This window comes from Ixodes scapularis, unplaced genomic scaffold (genome assembly GCF_016920785.2).
Source record: "Ixodes scapularis isolate PalLabHiFi unplaced genomic scaffold, ASM1692078v2 PGA_scaffold2__306_contigs__length_199485367, whole genome shotgun sequence".
Classification (NCBI taxonomy): domain Eukaryota; kingdom Metazoa; phylum Arthropoda; class Arachnida; order Ixodida; family Ixodidae; genus Ixodes; species Ixodes scapularis.
In genome coordinates, this window is record NW_024609857.1 from 155,648 (window position 1) to 183,071 (window position 27,424).

The 27,424-nt window shown below is 47.7% G+C and overlaps 2 protein-coding genes across 2 annotated transcripts; both read left to right on the forward strand.

Moving 5' to 3' along the window:
- Positions 1-316: 316 nt before the first annotated feature.
- On the forward strand, positions 317-10,992 carry LOC115311396 (fatty-acid amide hydrolase 2-B). The gene is made up of 5 exons (XM_029970032.4): positions 317-499; positions 1,916-2,035; positions 7,054-7,208; positions 7,953-8,048; positions 9,843-10,992. Exons 1-5 carry the CDS (start codon positions 319-321, stop codon positions 10,437-10,439), a joined length of 1,149 nt encoding a protein of 382 aa, XP_029825892.3. The 5' UTR covers positions 317-318; the 3' UTR covers positions 10,440-10,992.
- A 1,539-nt stretch (positions 10,993-12,531) lies between these two features.
- LOC8040624 (fatty-acid amide hydrolase 2-A) lies at positions 12,532-25,011 on the forward strand. Its single transcript, XM_029970033.4, has 7 exons — positions 12,532-12,726; positions 15,766-15,973; positions 17,702-17,911; positions 19,611-19,730; positions 22,220-22,374; positions 23,932-24,027; positions 24,271-25,011. Exons 1-7 carry the CDS (start codon positions 12,532-12,534, stop codon positions 24,868-24,870), a joined length of 1,584 nt encoding a protein of 527 aa, XP_029825893.2. The 3' UTR covers positions 24,871-25,011.
- Positions 25,012-27,424: the final 2,413 nt, after the last annotated feature.

Below are 27,424 nucleotides of genomic sequence, written 5' to 3' on the forward strand. Positions count from 1 at the left end.
CGTTTCGACAAGAGCCACTAAATGAGCTACGCTTAGGTTATCGACACTCCGTGCGACTTCTTCAGCTCTGTACACGGCGTTGGGAAGCCCAGGTGATATTGTTTTGCCCTGTCGCGAACTGCTTTAACATTCCTGGAAGGCAAAGAGGCGTTTCCTGGGATTTCATATAAAGCTTCCAATGACTGGCAACCATGATTTTAAGCATCAAGATGGCTGAAGTGTTACTCTGAAGCGTAGCTTGTTTAGCGAATCTTGTTTCGACCTTGGTCTTGAGCTGTTTTTCTCGCAGGCTGTGTGCACGACGCCGGCTCCTTCTACATGAAGGGGCAGCAGGCGGCCGAAGATGCTGCCGTGGTGTCCCTTATGCTCAGGGCCGGCGCCATTCCCGTGGCCATCAGCAACGTGCCCGAACTTTGCATGTCGTCCGATTGCCGGAACATGCTCTATGGAGTCACGTCGAATCCGTACGACACAAACCGGTCTCCAGGCGGAAGCTCAGGTACGACTGCTAACCGATGGGGGTTCCTTCATGTGCGTCACGCAGGGTATTACCTGAGCGTATGCCCCGGTACAAATTCATGAATGTTGTCATGAGCAGGGACGGCGACTGAGCCTATAGACAATTTCAAGCAGAGCGACTGGCCGCCGCCATGCTTCTGCTATTCCATAGGAGGAATAGTGAGATCGGGCACCGAAACGCGCCATGCATGCATTGCTGTGAGGTAGCGAGCGAGGAAAGGTACCGGATGTACGCCGCGGCGCTGCAGTAGCATGGCTGGAAGATTCTAGCGTTCCGAGGGCATTTGGCAAGCAGGTTTGGCTTGGCGCTTTGGCAGAGCGAATGGGCTCCCATTTAGATCTTTTCCCGTGTTTTCTGTCGCTTATGTCGATTGAAGTGCAATGCCAAATTGTCAACGACGACGACAACAACGCCAGTAGTGCAGCGAATGCTATGCGATGCTTGCACTCCAGCCTGCGTTTTAGTGGCGCCCTCTCGTGCTGTCGACACGAAGTGCGGCAGCGCCATGAGCGCTCGCTGAGCTCAATATCCCTCCTCTAGTTCACTTCAGCCGAGACTAGAACACGGTGGATTAGAACCAAAGCTACAAGCGCGAGTCAGCCCGCGTTCCTGCTTTCTAGCGCGAGCGCTCGTTTTTGCGGACCTTCGTTAAGGTTTCAAAGCCAAGGTCTACAGTGTTCAAGGTCTCACGCTCTCGTGCTTACGGCATTGGTCCACTGGATCTGTGACGTTTAGAGCATCATCATTCTAAACCGTTCCTTGCTTGTTTTCTGGCGAAGCGCTTGAACGGCCAGTCAGAGCGGTCTACGGGAAAGAGAGCCTGAAAGTCGTTTTGACCGGGAAATAAATGAAGATATGTGACACTGAGCCTATGACGCTTGCTAACGTGCTTAAAGTCACACCGCAGACTTCAGTCTTTGGTTGAATCATTTTTCACCGAGCTTTTCCTCTAGATCACAGTGGTTGACTATTCCGGTGGACAGCAGGAAATCGGACGCACGTGCATTTAAAACTTGAGGTGTAGGTTTGCACTCGCAGGAGGCCGTGAGGTGAGAGTGTAGCGCATCAAAGTGTACTTTAAAACATCAATTATTATTCTTCACTTATTCAGCGTTTGTCAATGAGATGGGCGATCGGTATTGTGTCCCGCTGGTAACCTTGTTTCAGGGGCCAAAGCGACAGATGCCTTCTGTGTCACCTGCGTGATTACTGGGGTATGATACCGATAGCCATCTCATTCGATAGAGCTAACCAAGAGAAGACCTGCAATTGGGGCTTCGAGTGCATTGTAGTATATTGCGGGGCATGCAGGAACTTCAGGGAGTGTGGGAGGCGCCTTTGTAATTGAACTTGTCTCAATGTGCCTGACATAATTTGAAGCTCATGTTGACGCAGGAGGCGAGGGCAGCTTGCTCGGCTCGGCAGCGTCCGTGGTCGGCGTTGGCACCGACTTCGCCGGCAGCATCCGGCTTCCTGCATACCGCTGCGGAATCTTTGGACACAAGCCGACCCACGGTGCGTGCCGCGGTCACTGTTGTCGCAAACAAGCTGCCAGCTGGTGGTGGTCTACAAATGTCTGCGCGTATACCTTACACTCTCAAGAAAAAAGGGTGTATCGTTACACCCTTTGTCCCATATAATACACCCCAAAACTTCCATTCGACGTACAGCGCCCTACAGTCGAAAAGACGGCCCGAAATTTTACGAGGGGCTTGATAGCCGTGCGGTACAACTTATTGAAATAGCTAATGTACGTTTTACTGACAAAAAAAAAAAAAAAAAAAATAATCGGGGTTTGCTTGGCCCTACTGTAAAAACTCGGTTTTCTCTATGTGGCCTTTGATACATACTTTAGCTATTTAAAAAGTTATATCCCACCGTTATCAAGCCCCTCGTAAAATTTGGGGCCGTTTGTTCGACTATACACTCCGTGCGGGAACTATAGGGGGCGCTTTGAAAAACGCGCGCAGCGCCGCTAGCGGAGGAGCTGGCGTTCGACTGTGAGGCGCGTTCAGCAGCCTGCGGCGCCTTTTCGCGTGCCAAGCTGTGGCGGCGGAAGCGCGCACGGACGAAACTTTTGCATTTTGAGCCGATAAGTTGAGGGTGACGGTTGCATGAGTGCTGGGGCAGAAGGGCATTTAGCTGTTCTCCACTTCTTATATATTGAGTTCGAGTCGTAATTAGGGGTAATTTCTCTAGTTGCGGCCGAAAAAGGAGGTGGAGTAATTTTCCGAAAAACAAAGACGGCCGCCACCTTAATTGCTCCGAGTGGGAAATTTATTTCGCTCGTCGCTGTAAACCTAGGACTGCTGCAAAGATGATATTTGGAGGCGAGTGAGATGTTCACTAAGTTTGTGCACGAAGAGTGCCAAGTTTCTTTAAGACAGCAGTTGTGAAAGTTATGTTTCTAACGAATAAAGAAATAAAGCTGTACGGGATATCCAATATTGGACCCAAAATGTTGCGTTATAGCGGGCTGTGCAAAGTGCAGATTTCGGCACACAGGTGCTGGGACTTGACAGTAACATGACACAGCACTTATTATGCAAAAAAAAAAAAAAAAGGTGGCATAGGGAAATTAGGTGAAAATTTGGTTTGAGCGGCGTAACTCAAAGGGAACCGGTTTTGATCATGAAAAGGCTGTCAAGAGGATACCACTGGTGGGGGGAGGTGGAGACGTTAGAGGTAGGAAGGGACTAGTGGGCTGTACTTCCAATTGAAACAACTTTACGAAAGGTGATTCCAAAGCCGAGAAAACAAAGTTGTCGGCCAACACACGGTTTGGCCGCCAAGGGCTTTTGCGGTCAGCTGTTGTGTAATAACCTGTTGTGCGAGGTGCTGATTTTCGGCGCACAGGTACTTTGACATGACCGTCACTTGGCACAACACTTATTATAACAAACAGAGTTTTCATAGCGAAACCAGGTGGAAATTTAGTTTGGGCGGCGTAACTAAATGGGAACTGGCTTTGACCGTCAAAGGCTGTCAGGTAATACCACTCATCGTGGGAGGTGCACACTTTACAGGGAGGGGACCAGTGGACGGTACTTCCAGTTCGAACCACTTTGCGATAGGTGGCTCTAAAGCCGAGAAAAAAAATGTTGTCTACAGAACTCGGGGTATCAGCGTTTCCACATCCAAAAGGAGGCTGGTCAAGAAAGAAAGCACACCACATAAACTTTCATACTTAAACGTCGATTCTCCAGTGATTCCGAGTTTCATGGTTGTATTTTTTTAGATTTATATTTGTCACTTTTTTTACCTTTCGAATCTTTCTTCATAAAGTACAGATTTCGTGCCATACTTGTCCGGAAATATCATCGACACGTACGATGGGGACGAAACTTCTTTGGAGGGCATTCCTCCAACAAAATTGGCAGTGCATACCTGCGAGTGTGGGTTCGTCCTATCGGCGCTGACACATGTAGGCGTTACTGGTACGAAAACAAACGCAGAGCGCAAAGCGGCAGTGTAGAATATGTCAGCCGTGCCGACACAGTGGCAGACATGATCGGGAGACCAAATTTCTCGCTTCGTACGGCACGGTTCCATCGTTGTCGCTGTCCCACAAAACATCGGCGAGGTGAAAAACTGTGAAACTTTGTCTCCACGAGATACGACGCATAACTATTGAAGCACTTAATGACGCAGCACAGCTTCATGCTGTGAACCCAGCGCTACCGCACCACTCCGACTTCAATGCGTACCAACGTACGCGGCGTGGTTTCGATTTCGTTTTCTCTGGGGTTCTCGCTGCCTACCTTAGGTACCGGCCGCGCGGCGGCGCGCCAGTCGCGTCGCACGGAGTGTATACGGCTCTGTACGTCGAAATGTAGTTTTGGGGTGTATTATGGTGGGACAAAGGGTGTAACGATACACCCTTTTACACCCTTTTTTCTTGAGAGTGTATTTACTCGAGTAATAGCCGCACTGTTTATGAAGAAAACCTGAGGGTTTGCTTTTCCGCGGAGCATGCAGATTGCCAATCACCGCGATCAGCAGCATGATTCCAGCGGTTTACAGGACAGAGATAACGTCTTCGTTCGAAGATACCATCTTTGAAGATTGCATTTGTAAGGGGAATCGTGTTCTCGATCTAGTTATTCGCTGTGTTATTTATGCGCAACGGAATGATTGGCTGTATATGTGTTCTGGGGGAAAGTAGACGCAAGGGCCTTGTTCATAAATAGTGCGGGTATTACTCGAGTAAGTACGGTACTTACCTTTTGAGCACGCGGTAAGCGAATCACTGAATGAGAGCCCACAGCGATTGATGGGCCACAAAGGACGGGTTGGCTCGGAGTCGCAGGGTGTTTCATTTTATTTATTTCGTTTATTTTCACCTTAAGGGCCCCGTTAGGGCATTACATAAGGAAGGGATATATACATGTTATATAAATCAAGACAAACAAGAAAAGAAAAAATACACAGGCTAATTAATACATCCCAGTCAAGCTCGTTAATCGTACATAATACCAACAAAATACTAATAAAAAAAAAAGAATCCGTAAGCTTGATAGAAATGCTTCTGGGCCTACGATGGTGACGATGGAAGATGGTAGGCTGTTTCAGTCGCAGATGGCTCAAGGAAGGAAAGACTGATTGAATGCGTTTGAGGAACCGGAAATACATTTGATTGTGCAGGAGTTGCTAAGGCGAAAAGATGTTCTGTCAGGGGTGCATGATAACAAAGAGTTCTTGAGGTCGGGGCAATGAAAGTATGTGACTTTATGAAGAAGACATAGGCGAGAGAGTTTTTTGCGGAGCTGCCAAGAAAACAGGGTTAGTTGACTTTTTAACGCGAATACGCTCGCAGAAAAATCATAGGTGGACAAGATGAAACGAGCGGCTCGGTTTTGTACTGCCTCCAGGTGGTTGATGAGGTATGTTTGATGGGAACTCCAGATGGAAGCTGCATATTCGAATTTTGGTTTGATGGTACGCTAGTTTGCGGACGAGTGGAGGAGCACTGCGTAGGTTACGTCAGATCAAGCCTAGAGTTCTCAATGAGTCCGGATGTATGGCTTCAATGTGGTTATTTCATGAGAGGTCTGATGTTAGTCTTACACCAAGATATTTATACGTTGAAACAGTTTCGAATAGGTCAGAATCGAGGAAGTACTGATGACATAGGATGGATTTATTTCTGGTGAAGCGGATTAATTTACATTTAGATTTCCTTAGTGACATCAACCAGGTGTTGCACCATTGGTTAAAATTTTTAGGAGGTCATCTTGTAGCTGGTTGTGATCACGCACACATGTTACTTTGTTATAGACGACGCAGTGGTCTGACAAGAGGCGTATTTTTCGGCGACAACGGGCCACCACACAGAAGTCTCTCAGTGTACACTGCGGCGCGGTGTGCTAGCTACACCGATTCCTGGTACCCCTTTGGTCAGTTCACCCAATGGGAAGCTAGGTGGGCATTGTGCTCCAATAACACGCAGTTTCAGTTTTAATGGGGAACACGCCTTCTTGTTGCTGTGACAGTGACTGCATGACGCGTCGGACCATGACAGCCTTCTTCCTTCTCGTTGGTTGGATTGGCTAAAGAGATAACAATAATTAGTGCTCCCAGTCCATCGCGGTGCTGCATAAATGCAGGAGGTTCTGATAGCGTACACTTTCCATCAATGGGAAAAACCTTTGCGCCGAGGCAGTCTATGCGGCGGACACGTCTACCTGGGGAACATACTTTTTTTAATATGAACATATAACTTATGTTATTTCCTTACCCCCGCAATGTGGGCCCATCAAGTCAAAAGAAATCAGTTACCAGAAACTGCCACCTCGAATGGGTCTTTCACATTGTTGGAGACTGTACGTGCTCGCAATTTTCGTTTCACGCCTTTTTGCTATTTTTAGTGAAAAAAAGTGAAAGCCGTTTACAACTCCCTGCAATGCCGAATTGAGCGCAGCTCTTGAGGAGGGGGAGGGAAGGGTACTGGGGGGGGGGGGGGGGTCAACTGACCGGAGGGGGGGGGGTCATGTGACCTTGGGGGATCACGTGACGATGACAATGCCGATGACGTCATCAGTGACGATGACGATACCGATGACATCATTAGTGACGTCACTGATTACGTCACCAGTGAGGATGACAATGACAATGCGGATGTCGGTGATGTCACCATTGACGTATCAGTGATGATGACTATGCGGATGCCCGTGACGACATCAGTGACGTAACTGATGAAGTCATCAGTGACGATGACGTCACCGATGCCGGTGACGTCATCAGTGTTGATGACGTCATCGGGGGGTCACGTGACCTCGGCGGGGGGTACATGACCTCGGGGGTCACGTAACCTCAGGGGAGTCACGTGACCTTGGGAGGGGTCACGTGACCTTGGGAGGGGTCACGTGGCCTGGGGGGTCACGTGACCTTGGGGTGACCTTGGTTACGCCGACGGCGAGGGCGACGCCGCTCAAGCCGGAAACGGGCGCCTAAGAGCTGCGCTCTAAGAAGTCTTTTATGACATTATAACCTGTTACAATAAAGCTAAAAAAAATAAACATTTACTCTGACAGGTGTCGTGCCCTGCGACGGCATCATTCCAAAATCAGGCGAGGCTCAGATGAGGTTGATCACACCGGGACCCATGTGCCGCTACGCCGAGGACCTGTTGCCCGTGCTTCGAGTGATCGCCGGAGAGAACGCTGCCGCCCTCGGCTTAGACAAACCCGTAAGAACCGGAGTAGCTGACTCGTGAAAAACATCCGAGCAGTATCGAAGCACATGATCGAAGACCGTGCACGCAGTCCTTCACTGACCTATCGCCGAAAAGAGGCCTGTTGCAATTCGCGGCCATCCTAGTATCACAGGAGCAACAGACCAATTCCATGCAACGACCAACCTCAAACACATGCGGCATGCAAGCGAATGTATTACGACTCCTGCTTACTTCATAAACGCGCGCACACACTCAGACATGCGCGCGCACACGCACACGCACGCTCCCACAGATACACACACACACAGATAGAGATAGATAGAAAGAGAGAGGCAGAGAAGGAAAAAGAGAGAGTCTTTATTGTCAAATTGACGAAAGAACACATTGTGTGGCTACGAGCACTGAGACTGCAGGCCTGCCAAAGATACCTGCATGCATGCTGCAGGTGCTTGAGGTTGGTCGCTACAGGTATTCGTTTGTTTCTCATGTGACACTAGGGTGCCGCGAATTGGCCGCTGCCAACGTTCGCTGCTCGTTGTTGCATGTGACGAAATGCGCGTGCATTTCGAAGCGTGCATCTCGAAGCGTAGAACTCGCTCTTGTGGCTTCTCGTTCAGTTTCAGTTATATGAAACGGAGCCAAAACATTGCCGTGTGTAACCGATATTATTTCTAACCTAAGAGGGAACGACAGCTCTCTAAAGCGTTTCTCGTTTGAGTCTGCGCTAGAATCTGCGCTCGAAACGTCTTTGCGCAGGTGGACTTGAAGAAACTGAAGATCTACTACGTCGTGGACAATGGCAACAAGTACTTCACTAGCCTTTGCAAGGAACAGAGTCAGGCCGTTCTGAAGGCAAGTGCACTTTCCGTATATATATTCTTTTGCTGCTTTTATTTGTAAATTAACATATAGCCATGCACTGTATGTAACCTTGTCTGCTCGAAGCGTAGCATATCTGCATATACAGTCAGTGCTATGATTATACCGATAACATGGATATTTTGGTCAATGAGATCCAATTGTGAACATCTCTTTCGAATTCCATTACGACGCTATGATCTATTTTAGTGTTGTGTGTGTTCTCCCATTCTTGAGTTTTATAAAAATAAATTCATGTCAGCCTTTGTCATAATGAAAAGGAAGCTCCAAAAAGCTTCAGAAAATCAGCCGATGTTTTGCTCATGTACTTAGCCTCTTTATTAAAAAAAAAAAAACAAGAAAACAACGCAAAAGGACGGGGCAAAAGTAGGAGCGCACGGGACAGACGCTGGCTGATAACTTATTTAGTTGTCAGTCAGGGTCTGTCCTGCGTGCTTATACTTTTGTCCCGTCCTTTTCCGCTGTTTTTTAATCGTGTCGTTCTACAACCAACTAACCCGGCAATCTACCGCTTTTACTTAGCCTCTACAGAGAAAGTGTCCCTTTAACGGGCAGATATTGTTGTTGCCTTTTCGGCGTTTCGCCCTTAGTCGCGTGTTTTGCCTTCGGGTGTGTGTTTGACTTCGGGCGTGCTTTTGTCTTCGGGCATGCTGTTGCCTTTGAACGTGCTTTTGTCTTCGGGCATGCATTGGCCTTCGGCCGTGCTGTAGCCTTCGGGTGTGTTTTTGCCTGCGGGCGGTGTGTCTTTCCCGTTTCGGGAGTGCGGTGTTGCATCGGCCCGCCGAGCAACGAGACGGCGACGACCTTCCCGACTCGTCATCTACCCAGCATCGGTGAGCCTGCGAACGTTCTCCTGGGCCGGCTTGCTAGAAACAGCGTCTCAGCTGAGACTGGGTGAAAGAAAGCACTGCCAAAGCCAGCGCACGAGCTGCGCGGGTCTCAAGCTGCGTCTCAAGACGCTCGCGCGCCCCAGCCTTTGCAGTGCTTTCTTTCTCCTGCAGTCTCAGCTCAGACGCTGTTCTAGCAAGCCGGCCCTGGACTTTTGGTCCAGCAGTTAAGACTTTTATTTTTCGGAACTTTTTTTGTCTGCACCAGTGATCCCTCGTTCCCGGCTGCCTTTGTGCCGCGAGGGGCGTGTTGTTCTGCTCTGTTTTGAAGCTTGGAGCGTTTACTTTTTGGTGCTTCGTTGCTGCGGTGCCCGAAGTTTCATTGAGCCTGATATCGAGGTAAAACGCGTGTACGCGTTTCCATTATTGAGTTTGTGTCACCGTGCGCGGCTGTTTAACGCCCCAAATAAGCTTTTTTTTTACCTCTTTTTTTTTTATCGTCTTCTTCGGTCGACTTCACACCGGACGTGGGCCGATCGATGTCACCGGTCTGAACCTAGCATTTCTTTTCTTTTTATTAGTTCATCGCTTTTCCAGTGGAGTTAGTATTTTATTTTTATTATTTTTCCCCCACTTCGTGACAGACCGCGGCTTTAGCGAAACGTCGACTGCCGCTCGTGGCTCTCAGCAGGCTCTTTTAAGCAAGATTTTGTTTGAACTTTGTCTACGATGCCCACGAAGATAGTTGGAATAAAAATTAAATCGCAAAAACAAACTCGTTGTGTGAAAACAGGTGTGGGCAGCCGGATGACGTGAACGGTAGTATTATGATTTGCTCTCGATGATTAAGAGTTGTGAGATGATACGTTTGGCGTTAGGATGACAAATGTCGAGCCTGGCCCAGGAGACAGAAGGCGTTTCTTTTTCGGGGCATGCGCAGGCGGTGAAGTGCCTGGAGAATCTGTGCGAAGCCAAGTCCCAGAGGGTGACCTTCGAGGAAATGCGTCGAGGGGTCTTCATCTGGATAGCCTCTTTCGGACCCAGCGCCATGCCGTTCGCTTCCCTGTTCAAGAACTTCACGGGCTCGATGAACCCACTCAGCGAGCTTCTGCTCAAACTCGTGGGTCGGTCTCATCACACCATGAGCGCCATCTGGATCGCTCTCGGAGAGCGCCTGGGCAAAGGCGCTTCCCCGGTCGCCGTGGAAGACCTGGTCGGACAGGGACGGGAGTTCGTCCGCAAGCTGGAGGACCTCCTGGGCGACGACGGCGTCCTTATCTTCCCGTGCAGCGGCACAAAAGTGCCGTACCACAACCAGCTGTTCTCGGTGTACAAGAACCTGCCTTTCACGTGTCTCTTCAACACGGCGAGGATGCCCGTGACGGCGTGTCCCCTGTACCTGGACCAGGAGGGGATGCCCGTCGGGGTACAGGTGGTGGCTGCTCGCTTCAAGGACAGGCTCTGCCTCGCCGTGGCCAGGGAACTCGAGAAAGAGTTTGGGGGATGGAGACCAGCGGGTACACGCTCGTGTTCTTAAAAAAAAAAACTGTGTTTTTTTTACCGATTAATGTTTTTTTACCGATCCACCTGACGGGCAACGGTACAAAAAAATCATCGTCCTGAATATTTCGAAACTTGTATCGGAAACGCCAGGAGAGTATACAAACAGGCTGCATTTTTTCGTCTTTCGGCGAATATTTTTATAGTTATATAGCACTTGGCATCATGTGCGTGTATGAAACATGTACGGGGAGCATTGCAGGAAGTGCACTCCTATGAACTGCGGTGTTCTGAAGGTGGTTTTGTGCTGTATATACTTATAAAAGCTTGTGGGTCATTACCTACGACCTGATCTGCTTGTTCAGTCTTGTGCATTACAAAATATAACGCGGAGGTTGTTCCTACTTAATTCATAAACGAACATAAGCCTCGCGGTATTCGCCTGATTTTCAAGTGAGGTGCAGCTCGGTTGTTTGTATATTGTAGTCAATGAGTGGGAACACTTGAAAGTTAAGTTGTTTTGAAAGCTAGTCATTTAGCTTTGGGTATCTACCTTTTTTAATTCCTTTTTCAAGGATAACCTTTACAAGAGCTGTAGCTGTGTTTTTCAAGCCGTTAGTTATTACGAAGTCTGTTAAGCGAATACACTCTCAGAAAAAAAGGTGTATTATTACACCCCTTGTCCCATATAATACACCCGAAAACTTCAATTCGACGTACAGCGCCCCATAATCGAACAGGCGGCCCTAAAGTTTACGAGGGGCTTGATAGCCGTGTGGTACAACTTATTAAGATAGCTGATGTACGTATTATTGATTACAAAAAAGATTATCGGAGTTTTCTTGGCCGTACTGCAAAAGCTCCGTCTTTTTCTTCTTTGCTCTTTGATACGTACTTTAGCAATTTAATAAGTTATATCGCACCGTTATCAAGCCCCTGGTAAAATTTGGTGCCGCCCGTTCGACTATAGGGCGCTGTACGTCGAAATGAAGTTTTGGGGTGTATTATATGGGACAAAAGGGTGTACGGTGATACCCTTTTTTTTTAGAGTGTATCAAAGTTTGTTACTGCTTAGTAAACGAGAAAGTTTCAACTCTTTCCCTGCATTGTATGTGCCAGAACAGTACGGCCGGCTTTGGTGTTGGGGAAGCACGGCGACGGCAACTCTTGGGCTCTTTCTCTCTCTTTTTTTTTATACCGTGTATATATATATATATTTTTTTTTAGTGGAACCGTACCTTTGGCGGCCGGGAAGCCTCGATGAGTCAAAAATCAACTAGCGCGGCTAAAGTATCCATTCCTCTGCTTTCCTTTTTACTTGTTTATTCAGAAAAACTGCATATTATTTCGAAGTGACAAATACAAGTGTCGTACCTGAAAGTAATATATTGTAGACAAAGATATATTACGTGCATTATGAAAATTAAAATACTAATAATGATCAGTGTTCTTTTAAGCATTAAAAACCAGCCGAAGGATTTTCCGTTCTCTTTTTGGTACCCAATAAAACAAACATGGATGCTCACAAAAAAGAACATAAAGAAACAACACTGTAAAAAAAAACAAAAAACATGCACCTAGCAGATTGAAACAAAGAAAAATTCGCCGCAGACATTTAAGACTGTTTACGTGTAGGAATGCGAAAGTATTCCTACACGTAGCGCATTCCTACAAGCAACGCGCCAAGTCTTCCTTTTTCGCATGGCGCCCCGGTGGTGACGTCACCCTCACCCACTGCGCAGGCGCGGCGAACCCCGCCGGCTCCACGGCTTTCGTGACGATGCATCCGCGTTGCTGTGCTTTTGGCCAAGGGGAATTTAGGTGCCTTTTCGCTCAGCCAATATTAGGTCCCGCTTTTCGCTGCTACAGACAACGCCGGCTTCGCTGTATATGGAACAGTTAATGCTTTCGCATTAATACTAAAATATTAAAACGCTCAACTATATGGCTCTTCTCGATCCACCCGAAGCACTAGTACTTTGATATATCGGTAGCAGAGATAACAGCCTCGTCCTTCGCACTGTTTGGATAATAGAGCTATTGCGTAGCTGCCTTGAAGGTTGTGTGCCGCGCGTTATCGAGGAGCTGCGCTGGCACTCCACAGAAGCGTCGCACTCGTTCCGCTCGCCATGACCTTGCAGTCGGTAAAGAAAGAATTGTGTGTGTTTTTGGAAGAACTGCTGGGCTTCGTTCTGACCCAAGGTTCGGTGCTGCTCTTCGGCTTCTGGTTTCGGTGGACACGTCGGGACGGGGTTCCCGCAACCGCGGACCCCACGCTACTGCAGCCTGCCACAGTGTTGGCCAGAAGGATACGCGCTGGGGATGTAAGTCGGTTCCTTCTTCAGCTAAGCAACTTGGCAGAACGGAAACATCGCCTATCAAAACAACTTAATACACTAGAGACTATATATTTCAGACTGGGATTATTGGCTACTTCAGGGAATTGTTTTCGCGACTTGCTTCCAAAGTTGCCGAATGTTCGAACGGTCAGATGCTGTGGAGTTTTAGTACAGTCGCCAATGAGAAACTGCCTACGCTCCGATCTTGACCCGAAGTTGTGCCAGTTGTGCCAGCACTGAGTAACGGAAGCACGGTGTTGTCGGAACAGACGCAGCCTGTTCGCTGCCGCATTTAAAACGTTCGCCTTAAAGGGGTGTCCAAACAGGACACCGCAAAACGCATGACTCCGACAAATCGTGAAAATTGAAGCAGGCGCGTCCGCTTTAATTTTCACGATTTGTCGGAGTCGTACGTTTTGTAGTGTCCTCTTTGGACACCCCCCCTAGCTGGTAGTGAAAGTATGGAGCGGTGGAAGCAGGTTAGGAAAAGGTTTGCCGGAGATGCTAATCTTAGACGGCCAACCAGCGTATATGCCACGCGCATGGGTGAGATTTCAAGCTGATCATTTATTAGCCCCGAGAATATGGAGTGGCGCCACCTGGCGGCTTCTTGTCGTGACGTAGTACAAAGTATCTCGTGACCGCTTTTGCGCTTCGTTGGTAGCATGTAGGTTGAGGTGTATCGCTCACAATTAATGTTGGATTGGTTAATTCGAACCAGAGTTCGGGGTAGCGTGTGACCTGATTCTTTCGCTTATACCTCTCGTGAAAATTAAGCTCAGGCAGCGCGAGAACAGTGGCGTCGCGACCTGCGGGACAGGACCTAGTGACCCAGTTTCGTGTTATAGTACTGATCACGACCAAATCCGTCGTCGTCGTGGCTTTGGAGGCTTGTCAAGTGACCAGAGCATTTGCGTCTCGGACAACATAATTTCCGGATCGATTTTTTTTTTTTTGCCTGTGGGAAACAGGCAGGCAAAGAAAATAGAAACCAATCGCGACGAGGGCCGAGCACAAGTTGAAATTATCAATCCGATCACCGGTTCCTTTCGCAGTTTGCTCGCGCTGTTTTAAAGAGACGCGAAAAATAAAGTGTACGTACCTCATCCTACGAGGGCAATCCATAGCGTGTTTATTTGGGCTTTACATCAAATAAAGCGGAAACAAAATTGGGGTGTGTGTATGTTTATTACAGCCAAGAACTTAGCCTGCCTCAAGGGGCGACTTGTCTCCCAGCTGTAAATGAGAAACTTAGCCAGTGCAGTACAAACAGCTAGCCTGGGGTTTTTAACGTGCACCACGAAGAAAGCAGCGAATAGAATTGGCGAGTCTGTCACTGCGACGAGAACATCCGCCACCACCGCCGCACAACACTGTGAAAATGACAAGGTGACGATGAAGAGATAAGACTCACCTTCTAGCCGAAAGATCTAGGTCAAGGTTCAAACCATAGGCCGCGTGCCGTAGGCAGCGAGTGATGACTCACTGATTCACGAATGACGAGCACCCTGCTAGGCCTTCCGACCCACCCGGCTTGGCCTTTCCCATCGACTTGAGCTGCCGCTGAAGTCGTTGGGATTGTTGTCGTTGCTTCCGGAACCCGTTAATCGAGCGTTTCCTTTCGTTTGCTGCTTGAAGTCGGGAAGCGCGTGAAAAGCACGTAGAAGTACGCTCGTTGGTTTTCACAGCGAAGCATCCGGGCGGTGTTGGCTGCCATGAAGCTATCGTAGGATTCCATTGTAACTTACACAAAAACTTCCGATCGTTTCGCTTCGCGTATTTGAATATGTTGCTAGGTTTCGTCCTACGCTTTAGCGCGACAGCAAAAGCAAAATATACTTAGCGAACAGTTTCTACTGTTACGCGCTGAAGTACACCACAAACACACAACCAAAGCAAAGCAAAGCGAGAAAATACCTGGCCTCCTCACGTCATACTTGTCACTTCGTCACAATCGAACGATCGCAGCGCTCCCAGCGGTCCCGCTTGGGGCTAAGAAGCCTCAGTGTGGCAACAAGAACAAAAGCTGGAAGTGTCAAAAGTCAAAAAGAAAAACATCTTTTTGTGTGTGCACTGTCCCTGTGAGTGTAGTGACAGCTTGATAGTCGAATGAGGTGGGAGTTCTGCCGACTGACGACGCTCGCCAAATTTATATATCTAGGAAGAAGGAAGAGCAATTATGGAGATTTAAAAAAAAATTAAGACTTAAAAAAAACTTTCATAGGGCACTCACTAAACCAGGAGCCCTGGACAATGTTGTGATATAAGGAAAACAAAAAAGGCATTGTCAGTAAGTGTCAATAGATAAGCTTAACGGCTGCGTTTTGACTGATGTTGCTAGTTTATTTAGGCCACATAGTTTTCCAGAGTATAAGTTGTCGGGTTGTACAGAAAGCGACAGAGCTGACAAAAACCACAGATCGCCGAACTGTTTTGTTGGTTTGTTTGTTTTAAGGTCTAAGACCCTGTCATCAACACTAATGACATGGTGGAACGTGTTCGTGATGGGTACGAACTTAGGTTGCAAAGTTCAGTGCTCCTAAGTACCCTGTCATAAAAATAAAATAAAAAAGCGCTGATATCGGGCCCACGCTGACACACAACGAACCTATAAGCTGATCATATCCTAAAAAAATCATAGTCTTCTTTATGCTCAAACTGAAACAAATTATATAGTGCTCGAACAAGGCGTATATATTTGGAGTAAACGGCAGGTGATCTTCCTTATCTCGTCGGTGAAGCAATACCGTGGCTGGCACTGAAATAGAAGCGTGATCAGCATTTCAAGGTGACCATACTGAATGAACAACAAATGCAAAAGGAAAAACGATGAATGCATCGCGAAAAAAAAAAAAAGAAAACGTGGCCTAAAGTTGCGACTTTTTACATGCTTTGCATTGCTTCATCACGTGTGCTTCTTCCGAACGTGGTAGCAGATGCTCATGCGATTTATGCTTCGATTTCAGTGTGTTTGGAACATACACGCCAATGTGGGTTTGTGTTTGTTTGTCTGTTTTGTTCTAGCTGAAAAGTGTGGACGTGATTAAGGCATATGTGAAAAGGATCCGTGAAGTGAACCCCACCCTGAACGCCGTTGTCGATGCGAGGTTCGAAGACGCCCTTGCTGAAGCCGAGGACATCGACAGGCGGATATCTCGGGGCTCCATCAATTGGACCGCACAACCGTTGCTGGGCGTGCCTTTCACTGTGAAAAACAACGTCGCAGTCAAAGGTCTGTTACTTATGGTTGAAGCCAGCTTCTAATTAATTAATGTCTAATAACGAACCTGAAAACAATTAAGGTGCTCCTTTGATCTACCCCTTAAACGTACACGCAGAACGCATTATGGTAAATTCCTTCGGTGTATTTGGAGCGATCCAAAAACGGGGGGGGGGGGGGGTTTCCATGCTGGCGCCTATAAAGCGGGACAAGGTAGCGCGCGCTTGCACGAGCAAGAAGATACGAACAAATAAACGTTCTAAACTCGCTATGTAAACCTGGGTGCGAGGCAGGGGCAGCTATTTTGCTTATATGATTGCCACAACATGGACTTCCCTCTTGCGGAAAAGCCGCTACATCGAAACTGGCGGCACAAGCGATGGCAGGTCACGATGTCTCGTGACGCCACGACTTCGCGCCGTGAATAACGTGACCTGACGTCACGTGACGGGGAATGGCCTGACGCAGGTCAACTGATCACGAGCCCACATGTGGCCCGTTGTGGCACCAGCCACGTCACCCATAGTGGCGCCAACCGCTTGACAACGTGCGCGACGTTGCCTCCTCTGAAACGGCTACGCAATGGAAGAACTACGTTTCTTTGAATGCGTTCTGCATTATAAGCCTAGGGGAAGGAGTGATCTGCACCCTTTGAACTACATACGCTATAAGATGAAGGTGTTGCGACCATTCAGAGAAAATTTCAGCTGATGGATTTAAAACTTTCCGTAGTCGCCCCGTACATTCGTGCTTTTAATCCAAATTGCAATATAGCTTGCGCGTGTACACGCATCAAAATACCAACACTCTCAAGAAAAAAGGGTGTCAAAAGGTGTATCGTTACACCCTTTGTCCCATATAATGCACCCCCAAACTTCAATTCGACGTACAGCGCCCTACAGTCAAACAGACGGCCCGAAAATTTACGATGGGCTTGATAGCCGTGTGGTACAACATTTTCAATAGCTAAAGTACGTATCAAACACCACATAAAGAAAACACCGAGTTTTTACAGTACGGCCAACAAAACCCCGATTATTTTTTCTGTAGTCAATAAAACGTACATTAGCTAGTTTAATAAGTTGTACCACACGGCTATCAAGCCCCTCGCAAAATTTAGGGCCGTTTGTTCGACTGTAGGGCGCAGTACGTCGAATTGAAGTTTGGGGGTGTATTATATGGGACAAAGGGTGTAACGATACACCTTTTGACGCCTTTTTTTCTTGAGAGTGAACATTACGTGACTCCGATCAACAAGTACTATTCCCTACAGAGCTACCACGAATACACAAGTTGCAATAACTTGTCAATATCTTAAAACCCCAAACACATGGGGCGTTTTTCCACGCGCCTTGCCCGCGAAAGCGTCGGCGCGCGTCACTCGAGCTCACCCACAACAATGCGACGCGCGGGCCGACGCTGAAATCTTAGCGGGACTGATATCGGCACGAGGCGCCGCGCGCTGACGCGAGGTGACGCTGACGTGGACGAAGCGCGTGAAAAACGTCCATTGTGGTTGGGCCTTAACACCTGAAAATGAGCTTCAATCACGAAAACGTCATCTTTTCACGTTACGAGGCTAACTGACTGTGGGAATAGTTTGCAAGAAAGTATCGCGGAAACTTCATTGTAAATGAAAACGCTCTGGTGACAAAAAGCCATAAAGAGAATCCGTGGCGAGGACTGCGTGGGAGAGCTGCCTTCTCTCCTGAACAAAGGCTGTGGGTGTCGCTGTCGCAGGGTGCGTGTTCGACGCGGGCTCCCTGTACTGGAAAGGCCAGCGAGCGGACGAAGATGCCGCCGTAGTGTCGCTGATGCGGAGGGCGGGCGCCATTCCGCTAGCCATCAGCAACGTGCCCGAGCTGTGCCTGTCGTCCGACTGCAGCAACATGGTGTACGGAACCACGCGCAACCCGTACGACACCAACCGGTCTCCGGGCGGAAGCTCGGGTAAAGACAGAAGCCGCAGTAACACTGCTCTATACATGATAAAAAACAACATGGTGTTCGCCGAGGACATGACAGAATGATCAGCGGTTTCAAGCATGTTGGGAGCACGTTTGCTTCATGCATGCATGTCTGCAGACAGTGTTTGTATGTAGTGTTTCCGCCATACAAGGAAGGCCTCAGAAGACTGTATGATGCATTAGCAGGGTGACTGCCAATACGCCATGCACTCCACCGCTAATACGGTGCAATGAACCGGCAGTTCATTGTGCGCTGGTGGCGCTTCTGAGGAGCTTCGTCATTGGCCCTAGCCGTGGCCCTTGTCGGTGGCCTATAGAGACCATATAGTACAATGTCAGAGGTCCCCGCGTATGCATTGCACTGCGCAGACCTCCGAACACCAATAATTACCCTCACCCTAACTGGCATAGGCAATGGGATGACCGAGCAGTCATGCTTCGAAGGTTCACGGATTCATTGGACACCGGGATTAGAACAAGGCAAGATCACTGTAGTGGTGCAGTGTGCACTCGGCGACCTCTGGCTTGTGATTGGTTCAGCGATGTATAGAACACGTACAAAAACATGACGAACACCATGACGGTGCGCTTTTGACGCTGTCTGATCGGTTCCATTCAAGTTTTAGTTCAAGTTTTATTCGCCTCAAAGACGTTCGTTCTAACGTATTACATGAGGGGGGCGGGGGTAGAAAAATACAAACAAATGCAATGATACAATGGCAATCAAAGAAATAACTAAGGTTAAAAATTAACAAAAAACAAAAACTAAAAACGAACTATACAGAATTCAGAACAAAGTTTACACAAACCGGGCACGACAAAACTGGGGACCCAGTGCGCAATTTATAGCAAACACAAGCAGACATGGCGCTGAAAACATATCATAGTACCAAAGCCGAAGATTTTTCGCGGAATATTATTTCGTTCTCTTCAGTGACTATGTCGTTTGGGAGAAAATTCTAATTTTTAATTGACAGAGCAAGATGAGAGTATTTTTTTCTATTAGTGCGACCGAATATAGGTGCAATTTTTAAGGAATGATCATGACGTAAAGAAATCTATAAGGCAGGCTTACAGTGAGTGAGCATGAATGATGGCATGTTGTAATAAAACTTATGAAAAAGAGTAAGGCGAGCGACTGTTCAACGTGATTCGAGAGAAGTTAAATTAGAAAGAACCTTCAGTTGAAAATTAGTGAAAATAGCGTCCGTAATATAAGAGTCGTTAAAGTCATCGTGGAGATCTGCTACGGATTAAAAAAACTGAGTATCACAAGAAAGATGTTTGCGAAAGCCGTGTTGGTGAGGGTGAAGATATCTAAAGTCCATCGGCTCGTAACGTCGATTGCATAACATAGCGTGCTTTTGGTGCTCACTTGACTGCGCTAATGTCGCGCCTTTTATAGGCCTTTCCAACTATTATCACCGAGGTGAAAAAAAAAATGACGGGTCACTGGGCTGTGGAGGCCTGCGCGGCGTCTGATATTTCGTGGAAGAAAGCTACTGCGCAAGCTTAGCGGAACGCGTTCCACAGCCCAGCAGACAAAAAGATGACAGCACACGGAAGGCGATTATTGGAAAGGTCTACACCTCGGATACACCGCAGTGAATCGCGGGCTGGATATTCCGCGCAGAAATAAATGATTGCATGTCGGAGTTTTATATTTTCCCGTCCGTCCGCAGGAGGTGAGGGCAGCCTGCTGGCCTCGGCAGCTTCCGTGATAGGCATTGGCACCGACATGGCTGGCAGCATTCGGATTCCCGCTTACCGCTGCGGAATTTTCGGACACAAGGCGACCCACTGTGCGTGCTGACTCCTGAGGTCTCTGAATTGCGTCCTCATACACCAACAACAAAGAAGTATAGGCAAGAATATTGGGTTGCATCCTTTACACACGTCACGCACACGATTAGCAAATGTGTTTGAACTTTATTGAAAAGTCATGTTGATATTTCCTTAGGGTAGAGGCGTGCAGAAGGGGGGGGGGGGGTTGTTTGACGGGGTCATGCTTAGACATATCCATCTAAACCAAAGAATGCCGACAGAACCAGCAGACGCTTAGCCCTATCCTTAAAAGAAGAAAGCAATCCCACCTTTTTCAGTTTTCTTTCTTCAGACGTTCCCTATAATGTTCATTACCGCCGAGACCCGTTCTTGTGTCACTCGTTGCTAGCAAGCAGAAAGGTCTCACTATTTTCAAGGAAGGAACAAGTGGAGCAACAAACAATTGGCATGAAACGAAGTTTCTACCGAAAGAAAATGCCCTCCTCTAATCCTCCTTTCTTCTTTCTCTTTCAACGTTTTGGGTCGCCGCCCACTTAGCGCACTGGTTCATTCTAGGGTGCCTACATGTTCATTCTGTTCTGTTTTCAGTGAACGCGCCTACGTTCCTTTGTTGTCTCTTCCATCTTTTCTATTTCAACCTTCCACAGCGACATCAGGACACCGACTGGTGCCACCGCGTCGCCGGAGTCAAGTTCAATCTAAAGTCCCTAGATAAGCATCGACTGCGTGACGGCGCAGGTTCTATAGAAGCGAATGGCGGCGCACAGCAGAGGCTTGAACTGAATGCCGCCATTTGCTTCCAGCGGAATGTGCTTTGTCATTTGTATTAGTTGTCGTTACTTGTAAAATAAGTATCAACTGTTTGAGGCGGAGTACCGCTCTGCCTTCGTTTTGTATCTATCTGGCCACATTGGGCCGCCCCTCTACTGCGTGGGGCAGTGAGTGCGATACGTTGCTTTTGTGCGTCGCGTGTGTATTCGTGCTGCCCGTGACGAGACAGAGGGGAGGTGGAGAAAAGCTCACCGGAGAAAAGCTCGCCGGAGAAATGCTTACCGCGAAACTGGCCGATACGGAGAAAAGCTCACCTACGAATCTAATAGAGCGCTCAACTGAAATAGGCCGGGATGCCTAATGCAAAAGCGGTCATTCTGCTCTTGACTAGCAGAATTTATTTCTAAAATATAAAAACACCCCGGAATACGTCAGGCGTCGACCGACAAACATAAAATAAATGATTTGATTAGAGTGCTAATTAAAAAATAACAAGGGGAAATACAACCAGTGTAGAGGACTGCAGCTTGACTAGTTTCTGGATATATAATTATTTACACAAAACCTTAATGGCCCGAATGTGCCCTTATCGATTAAATTTGTACGCACAACCTCATCGTTGGTAAGCAAGCGCGTTCTCATAAAGAAGATTTGTGCACTGAACGTACACACCACGACACTGTTATCACGCGAAGAAGCCGTCGCCAGTTTTCTGGTTTTCTCTCAGTAATGAAGGATCGTCATCTCAAAACTACTGTAATGGTGGAAAGTGCACAGCCGAGGTACTAGGTATACCCTACCAAAATAAATGAAAAAAAAGCAGCCAGACGTGTTCGCGCTAAAAGTGTCACGCAGTGTACATACAAACAAACTCGTTTTCTTCTTTTTTTTTTTCTTTACAAAGTTAAGTTTAAGAGGGAGCGCTCCTCCAAGCCCCATAGTGAATACACGCGATTTTCTGTAATTTTACAAAACTTCTCACTTAATAATTGTTACTCCAATTTTTTCAAACTTTTTTGCTATAAAAAGATTGATTCTTCGTCCAACTATCCCTCCAAGCATATTTTTCATAAAAAAATGTATTATATTTTATATTAAATCGTGAAATCGGTCGGAATCGGCTGTTTTGACATGTTTACGTTAGAACGCGTTTTTAAAAACCTGTGAATTTTGAACTAGAAATGTGTCTAATGGAAAATCTGCAGAATTTAACACGAAATTCAATTATATTAGAATTATAGCTGTAAGTACATCCGTTCTGTAACTACATCGAAAAAAGTGAACCAAGGTGTTGTGGCGTGTTTTCCTCGTTTGGACGGTCAAGACTAGTTCGACGAGCGCCGCGTGAGGGCGCCACCGTTCCACCAAGCACGCTGCTCTGATTTTGTATTACTCCGCGCGCATGCGCTCTTCAGTAACACGCTTGTGGTGGTGCAGAGACGGCAAGACCCGTCCAGACAGAGTGGTTTTGTTTTTCGGGGTGGGGGCGTCAGGCGGATAGCTCTGCGTGTTTTCATACTTGAAAAGGCCGTTCTCGCAGCTATGGGTCCAAAGAGGTATACATATGGCAAGCGAAAGGTCTCGAAGGTCACAAATAGAGTTTGCACGTAAGTGACCCTCTGCTGAAACTACGGATGGTGAGGTTTCAGGTCCATCACCACGGCCTGGCGTCGAAGCTTTGTGTGCGCTTCAATGTTTCGCGGACAATACGAAAGTAAAACCGAAACCTGGACAGGCGTTGTGTCCAGCGCTGGAATGTTTCCGGACCTCGGAGAGAACCAGCGGCGCCTCGGAAGCCCCGGCCCCATGTGTCGCTACGCCCGGGACCTGGACGTGGCGCTGAGCGTGATGGCCGGGGAGAACGCCCCCAGACTCCGCTTGGACAGCCCTGTGAGGAGTGCTGCGCCGTTTATATTTCCATTTTAAATGGGGTTTATTAAAGCCGCCAACTCTACATTCAGCATATCGCATACGTGGCAGAGTCCAGAGCCAAGGTATTCATTTACATACGGTTAGCTTGAACTTCCACGGTGCTGCGGCCTCGCACTGCTACGAGAGCTTTTGAGTATTGAGCAAGGAACGCTATTGTCGTGTCTGTGTGGCAATAGCGACATAACGCGTTTAAAAGTAAAGTATGTGCGTTTATCCACCATACATTTCGTTTTGAATTTTTTTGCCCTGGTTTATATTTTTCGCCTATGTATGTTCATTTATTTAGTATTAAATTTCTTTATTTCCGGTCCTTGAGGGTGCGACAGGTCCCCAATCTGGCGCCAAAACGTTTAGGGACCTCTGGAGTAGGCAAACAGCACGGCTAGTCTCCTTTCGGGAGATTGGGGACCGACAATAACAACGGAGGACTTGACGACAGCCAGCAGAGCGTGCGAGTGGCTGTCCGGCCGCAGGTGATCAGCACGCTCCAAGCCTTTGTCCAAGGACACAATCGGAAAAAAATATGTTTTCCTTCCGATAAAGAAAACAACGTGCCAAAGCAGACTAGAACCCGAGGAAAACCTTCACTTCCGGTACAGCAAATGCTCTGACTGCAGAAACCGTGTCCCGTATCCACACAAAACACGAATCCGTCCACTCGAATCCGCGTAGCGGACGGAAGCGAAGCCCTCTCCCCGTAAGTGCCTATGGACAGGTGCAACGCTTCCTCGGTAGCAAGGCCGTAGGGCTGAAGTTTCGGCGTCACCTGAAAAGAGAATTTCGGTAGATCGCTTTCATACATCCGATAACGGTACTCGATAACGACAGGATGCGCGCGCAAAGGCGTCGGCGGTTTATCGTTATCGGGACATTGAACGATCAACTAAAGTCCCTAATGCGGCCAATAAAGCGCAGAAACGGGACACGAGTGCTGGGTCAATGTTCGACCGGGGATCATGTTCCCACTGAATGAGCTCTATTTAGAAGCTCCGCCTTCAGCGCGAGCTTTCTGCCCTCGCTAACGCAAGTGTGAACGCGCAGGCACGCGCAACCAAAGCACTGCGGAAGGCCAGCGGGCTCGCGCTGAAGGCGGAGCTTCCAGGGGTGAACGGAGTATAGTCGCAGCCGAACGCTGAACGAGGAGCTTTTCTCTACTCTGCGCCGCATGTTGGCCTCATTTTGCTGACGCCGTAAATTCAGCACTATGGCTTTACTATCGACAAGGTGTTGGCAAGAAAAACATAAAACGGTTTTTAAAATATTAGCAGCAATGCTGGCACACCAGATGTGTCCGGTCCTGGAAAGTAGATGGCGAAGGTGCTTCAATTTGAATTTATTCAATTCCTTCCCGTGAGTGTTTCCGGAAGGGAGGCAGGTTAAAAATGCCACGAAGCCTGACGAGGGCTCTGACCCCTTACCTGCACTTTTCTGTTTTTGTGTCATATTATGAATTCGGGCTTTGTAGACCGATGTCGATACTTCGAAGATGTGCACTGAAAAAATCTCTTTGCGCAGGTCAACTTGAAGAAATTAAAGGTCTCCTACAGCGTGGACAACGGGAACAAATACTTCACAAGCATCGATAAGAGCCTCAGCCGAGCAGTTTTAGATGCAAGTAATGCTCCCACGGAGCTTTTATTGCCTTGCTCAATATTATTTTAATTTCGTTCAATATTTGTTAATGGGGGTGGCTGTGCTCCTCGCACGAGCAAAAGACTGGTATCTGTCTTTTTCCAGCATGCCAAATGTCCAAATGTTTTATCGGCAACGCTTTTGCATTGGCAGGAATATACTCATGCTTTACCGACCGTGTGCCCATGACCTTGAACTGAACGTTTCCGACATAATTTGCAGGTGGTGAGGTCCCTGGAAATGGTCTGCGAGGCCAGGCCCCAAAGAGTGACCTTCCCCGAGACACGGCGCGGCTTCTCCATGTGGATGGCGTGCTTGGAGCCAGGCACAGTTTCTTTCGCAGCAATGTTCAAGAGGTTCACGGAAACGCTGAACCCGTTCAGGGAGCTTCTACTCAAACTGGTGGGCAGGTCTAACCACACCATGGCCTCCATATGGGCGACACTCGGAGGGTCTCTGAGCAAGGACACGTCATCGGCCACTGCGGCGGCGGACCTGTCCAGGGCACGAGACTTCGCTCGGAAACTGGAGGACCTCTTGGGCGACGACGGCGTGCTCATATTTCCATGCAGCGGTATGAAGGTGCCGTACCAGAACCAGCTGTTTTCGGTGTACACCAACCACGGCTTCACGTGCATCTTTAACGTGGCCATGGTGCCCGTGACGGCGTGCCCGCTGTACCTGGACGACGAGGGGCTGCCCGTCGGAGTGCAGGTGGTGGCCGCTCGCTACCAGGACAGGATCTGCCTCGCTGTGGCCAGAGAACTTGAGAGCAGGTTCAAATTTGGCTGGAAGGCTCCAGGAACAACACCGCGCCTTTAAAGCACAGAAGACGCGGCGTTTGCTGCAGACATGATGGCCCGCAGAAGTATCTGCGGGCACGTCTCGAGCATGTCAAAAGCAGTGTTGGAAAGTACTTTAAAGGCCGACGACTTCGTCGGCCTTTAGCTCGACCTTTGACTTGAGATTCTGCAAGGCAGAAGATTCTCCTCATCTCTGGGGAGGAGGAAACAGGCAACGGTGGACAAGGTAGAAGGGGGAGAGGAGAAAGCGAGGGAAAAGTGGTTTAGAAAACTTTTACTTGGTATGTATTTGTATTTTCCTTTAAGTATTTTTCTGGTACTTTGCGAACAAAGTACAGCTCCCGACTTCAAAGACTATTCCCGAAATTCGATATTCTTAATATTGTATCACTAGATAATGATATGTGTCAAGACTTAAGTGCCTTATAGGTTGATTGTGTTAAATTGTTCGTCTGCGAGAGTAAAACAACTACTTGGTGGCCATTTGAGTTTATCCAGCTTATTTGCAACCATTCCCTTAAAATACTGATGCACCTCCCAATTACACCTGGAACAAAGCATACCAGTGAAAAAAAATATAGGGTACTGAAAGGGAATTTTGAAAGTTTGTGTTAACAAGCACTTGTATACTTTATTCTGAAAGTACACTGCATTTATAGTACTTTACTTCAAGCACATCGCGCCCGGGGCAGTTAATACTTTACTACAAGTAGATAACCTCTCATTTACTTTGGACTTTACTTGAAGTATTTTTAGATACACTTTACCTAACACTAATTCCAAGCATGTTTGCTTTTTCAAACATGTCTACTAACTGTTTTTTTTTTGTACGACCGACGGGAGGGGACCGTCCTAAAAGGAAAAAAAAAACACGTCTGAAACATCAGTGTATTCTGTTTGATGTAATTGTGATCAAGGCTTTAGAAAGCGGGCCGTTCATAAATGATTGGAAGTGGGTGAACCCTGTGCAGGGACAATTGTTATTTTGTGTCATTCACTGTCGAAACGAGTGACTGCATCCTGGATGCGACTTTCCTGGATAAAACACGTGTTTGGAACTCTCATTTTATTACAGGGAATGAATTGCCATTTATAAGATAGTCATTTTAGCCATGACCAGTGATATACGGTCATACAGTCATATATAGGGTGTCCCCCTCCCCTTTTTACCTTTAAAATTTTTTTTTTTTTTTTTTTTTTTAAATGTAGCGCTAGAGGTCCGAACCAAACGTGAAAGTATCAGCACCACCCGTTATCTTATTCAAAAGTTATAAGCGATTCTCTGAAATATTTAATAGGAAAATGGCGGCCCGATGGACCTCTTATCATACAAGGGCGAAAATGAACCCGATTTTCCGATAGAAAATTTCAGAAAATCACTTATGACCTTCGAAGAAGATAACTGCTAGTGCGTAAACTTCAACATCTCGTTCGGACCTCTAGCGCTACATTTGGGCGAAGAATGGTCGTTCAATGATGAATAGTTTATTACTGCGCTAATATATATATATATATATATATATATATATATATATATATATATATATATATATTAGCATCTTACTTTGTTGTAATACGCAAGTCATAACACCAGCTTGGAACACGTGGAGCGAAAGATCGCGCTGCAGAACCCAGGGATCCTCGGTTCGAGCCCCACCCCTGCCCGTTTCGATCTGGATGAGCATCGTACCGGCGTGCGGTCGTGTACCACTACTGCGTGGTGCAAGTTAAAGACCCCAGGCTAGCGGCGTGACCACTTTTTTTGGACGATTGGACGGGGCAAATGGTTCTAACAGCACATAAACGAGCAATGCTAGAGTGCTCTTCCCATGACGTCGCAGGGAGAATTGAGGGAATTTCCAGTAAGTCTGACGTCGCACTAATAGAATTTTATTGCAAACAGCAACAGTAACAACTTTTTTTTTTTATCTTTTAGAACCCGAACTATTAGATTTTTTTTTTATTAATCTCAAATATAGGGTTATGCAATAATTGTGACGAAATGCAATAACAAGTGATCTGTATCAGTCCCGCAGCCAGGATTTTCTTTTAGGGGGGAGGCACTAACTAAAGGTAGAATGCAGTACATCATCTAACCCGTTTCTTTCTTCTTCTTTTTTCCCCCATCTTAATTACGCATTAGCGATTTCTCGACCGTGTGCTAGTACGGGGTTAAAGAGCCTGGGCCGGTCATTTAAGCCAGGACCCCTGGCCCCTGGCTACCCGTGATCCGAACCCTCGCGTTCCAACACACCAGACAGAGGGCTAATATTCGCCGCTCGTTACCAACCTGCAAATACGAAGTGTCCTCCTACGACCCTGAGGCTGGGCCAGAACGACTCACAGCTGGGCGGTGACGCGGGTGGCCGCTAGAAGCGCACATGAAGGCACCCTAGTGGCCGCGTAGCTCTCGCCGCTCGGCCTTCCCTTCCCGTCTGCCCGGAGAAAGCGCGCGCGTTTCACGGTCAGCTGATCGCGTCGGCCGTTTGTTCGGGCCTGCCTATCTTCCTCCTCCGCAGCTCCATCTCGCGCCGAGACGAGCCGGTCTTGGGCGAGAAGGGAGACTCCGCAGG

What these genes read in the sequence shown, in the direction of transcription:
- LOC115311396 (XM_029970032.4), top strand. Translation starts at nt 319, where the DNA reads ATGAAGGGGCAGCAGGCGGCCGAAGATGCTGCCGTGGTGTCCCTTATG. An exon ending in TGGACACAAGCCGACCCACG is followed by an intron (nt 2,036 to 7,053) that starts GTGCGTGCCGCG and finishes TTACTCTGACAG; the next exon opens with GTGTCGTGCCCTGCGACGGC. An exon ending in CCCTCGGCTTAGACAAACCC is followed by an intron (nt 7,209 to 7,952) that starts GTAAGAACCGGA and finishes GTCTTTGCGCAG; the next exon opens with GTGGACTTGAAGAAACTGAA.
- LOC8040624 (XM_029970033.4), top strand. Translation starts at nt 12,532, where the DNA reads ATGACCTTGCAGTCGGTAAAGAAAGAATTGTGTGTGTTTTTGGAAGAA. An exon ending in GAAGGATACGCGCTGGGGAT is followed by an intron (nt 12,727 to 15,765) that starts GTAAGTCGGTTC and finishes GTTTTGTTCTAG; the next exon opens with CTGAAAAGTGTGGACGTGAT. An exon ending in CGGACACAAGGCGACCCACT is followed by an intron (nt 19,731 to 22,219) that starts GTGCGTGCTGAC and finishes AAACCTGGACAG; the next exon opens with GCGTTGTGTCCAGCGCTGGA.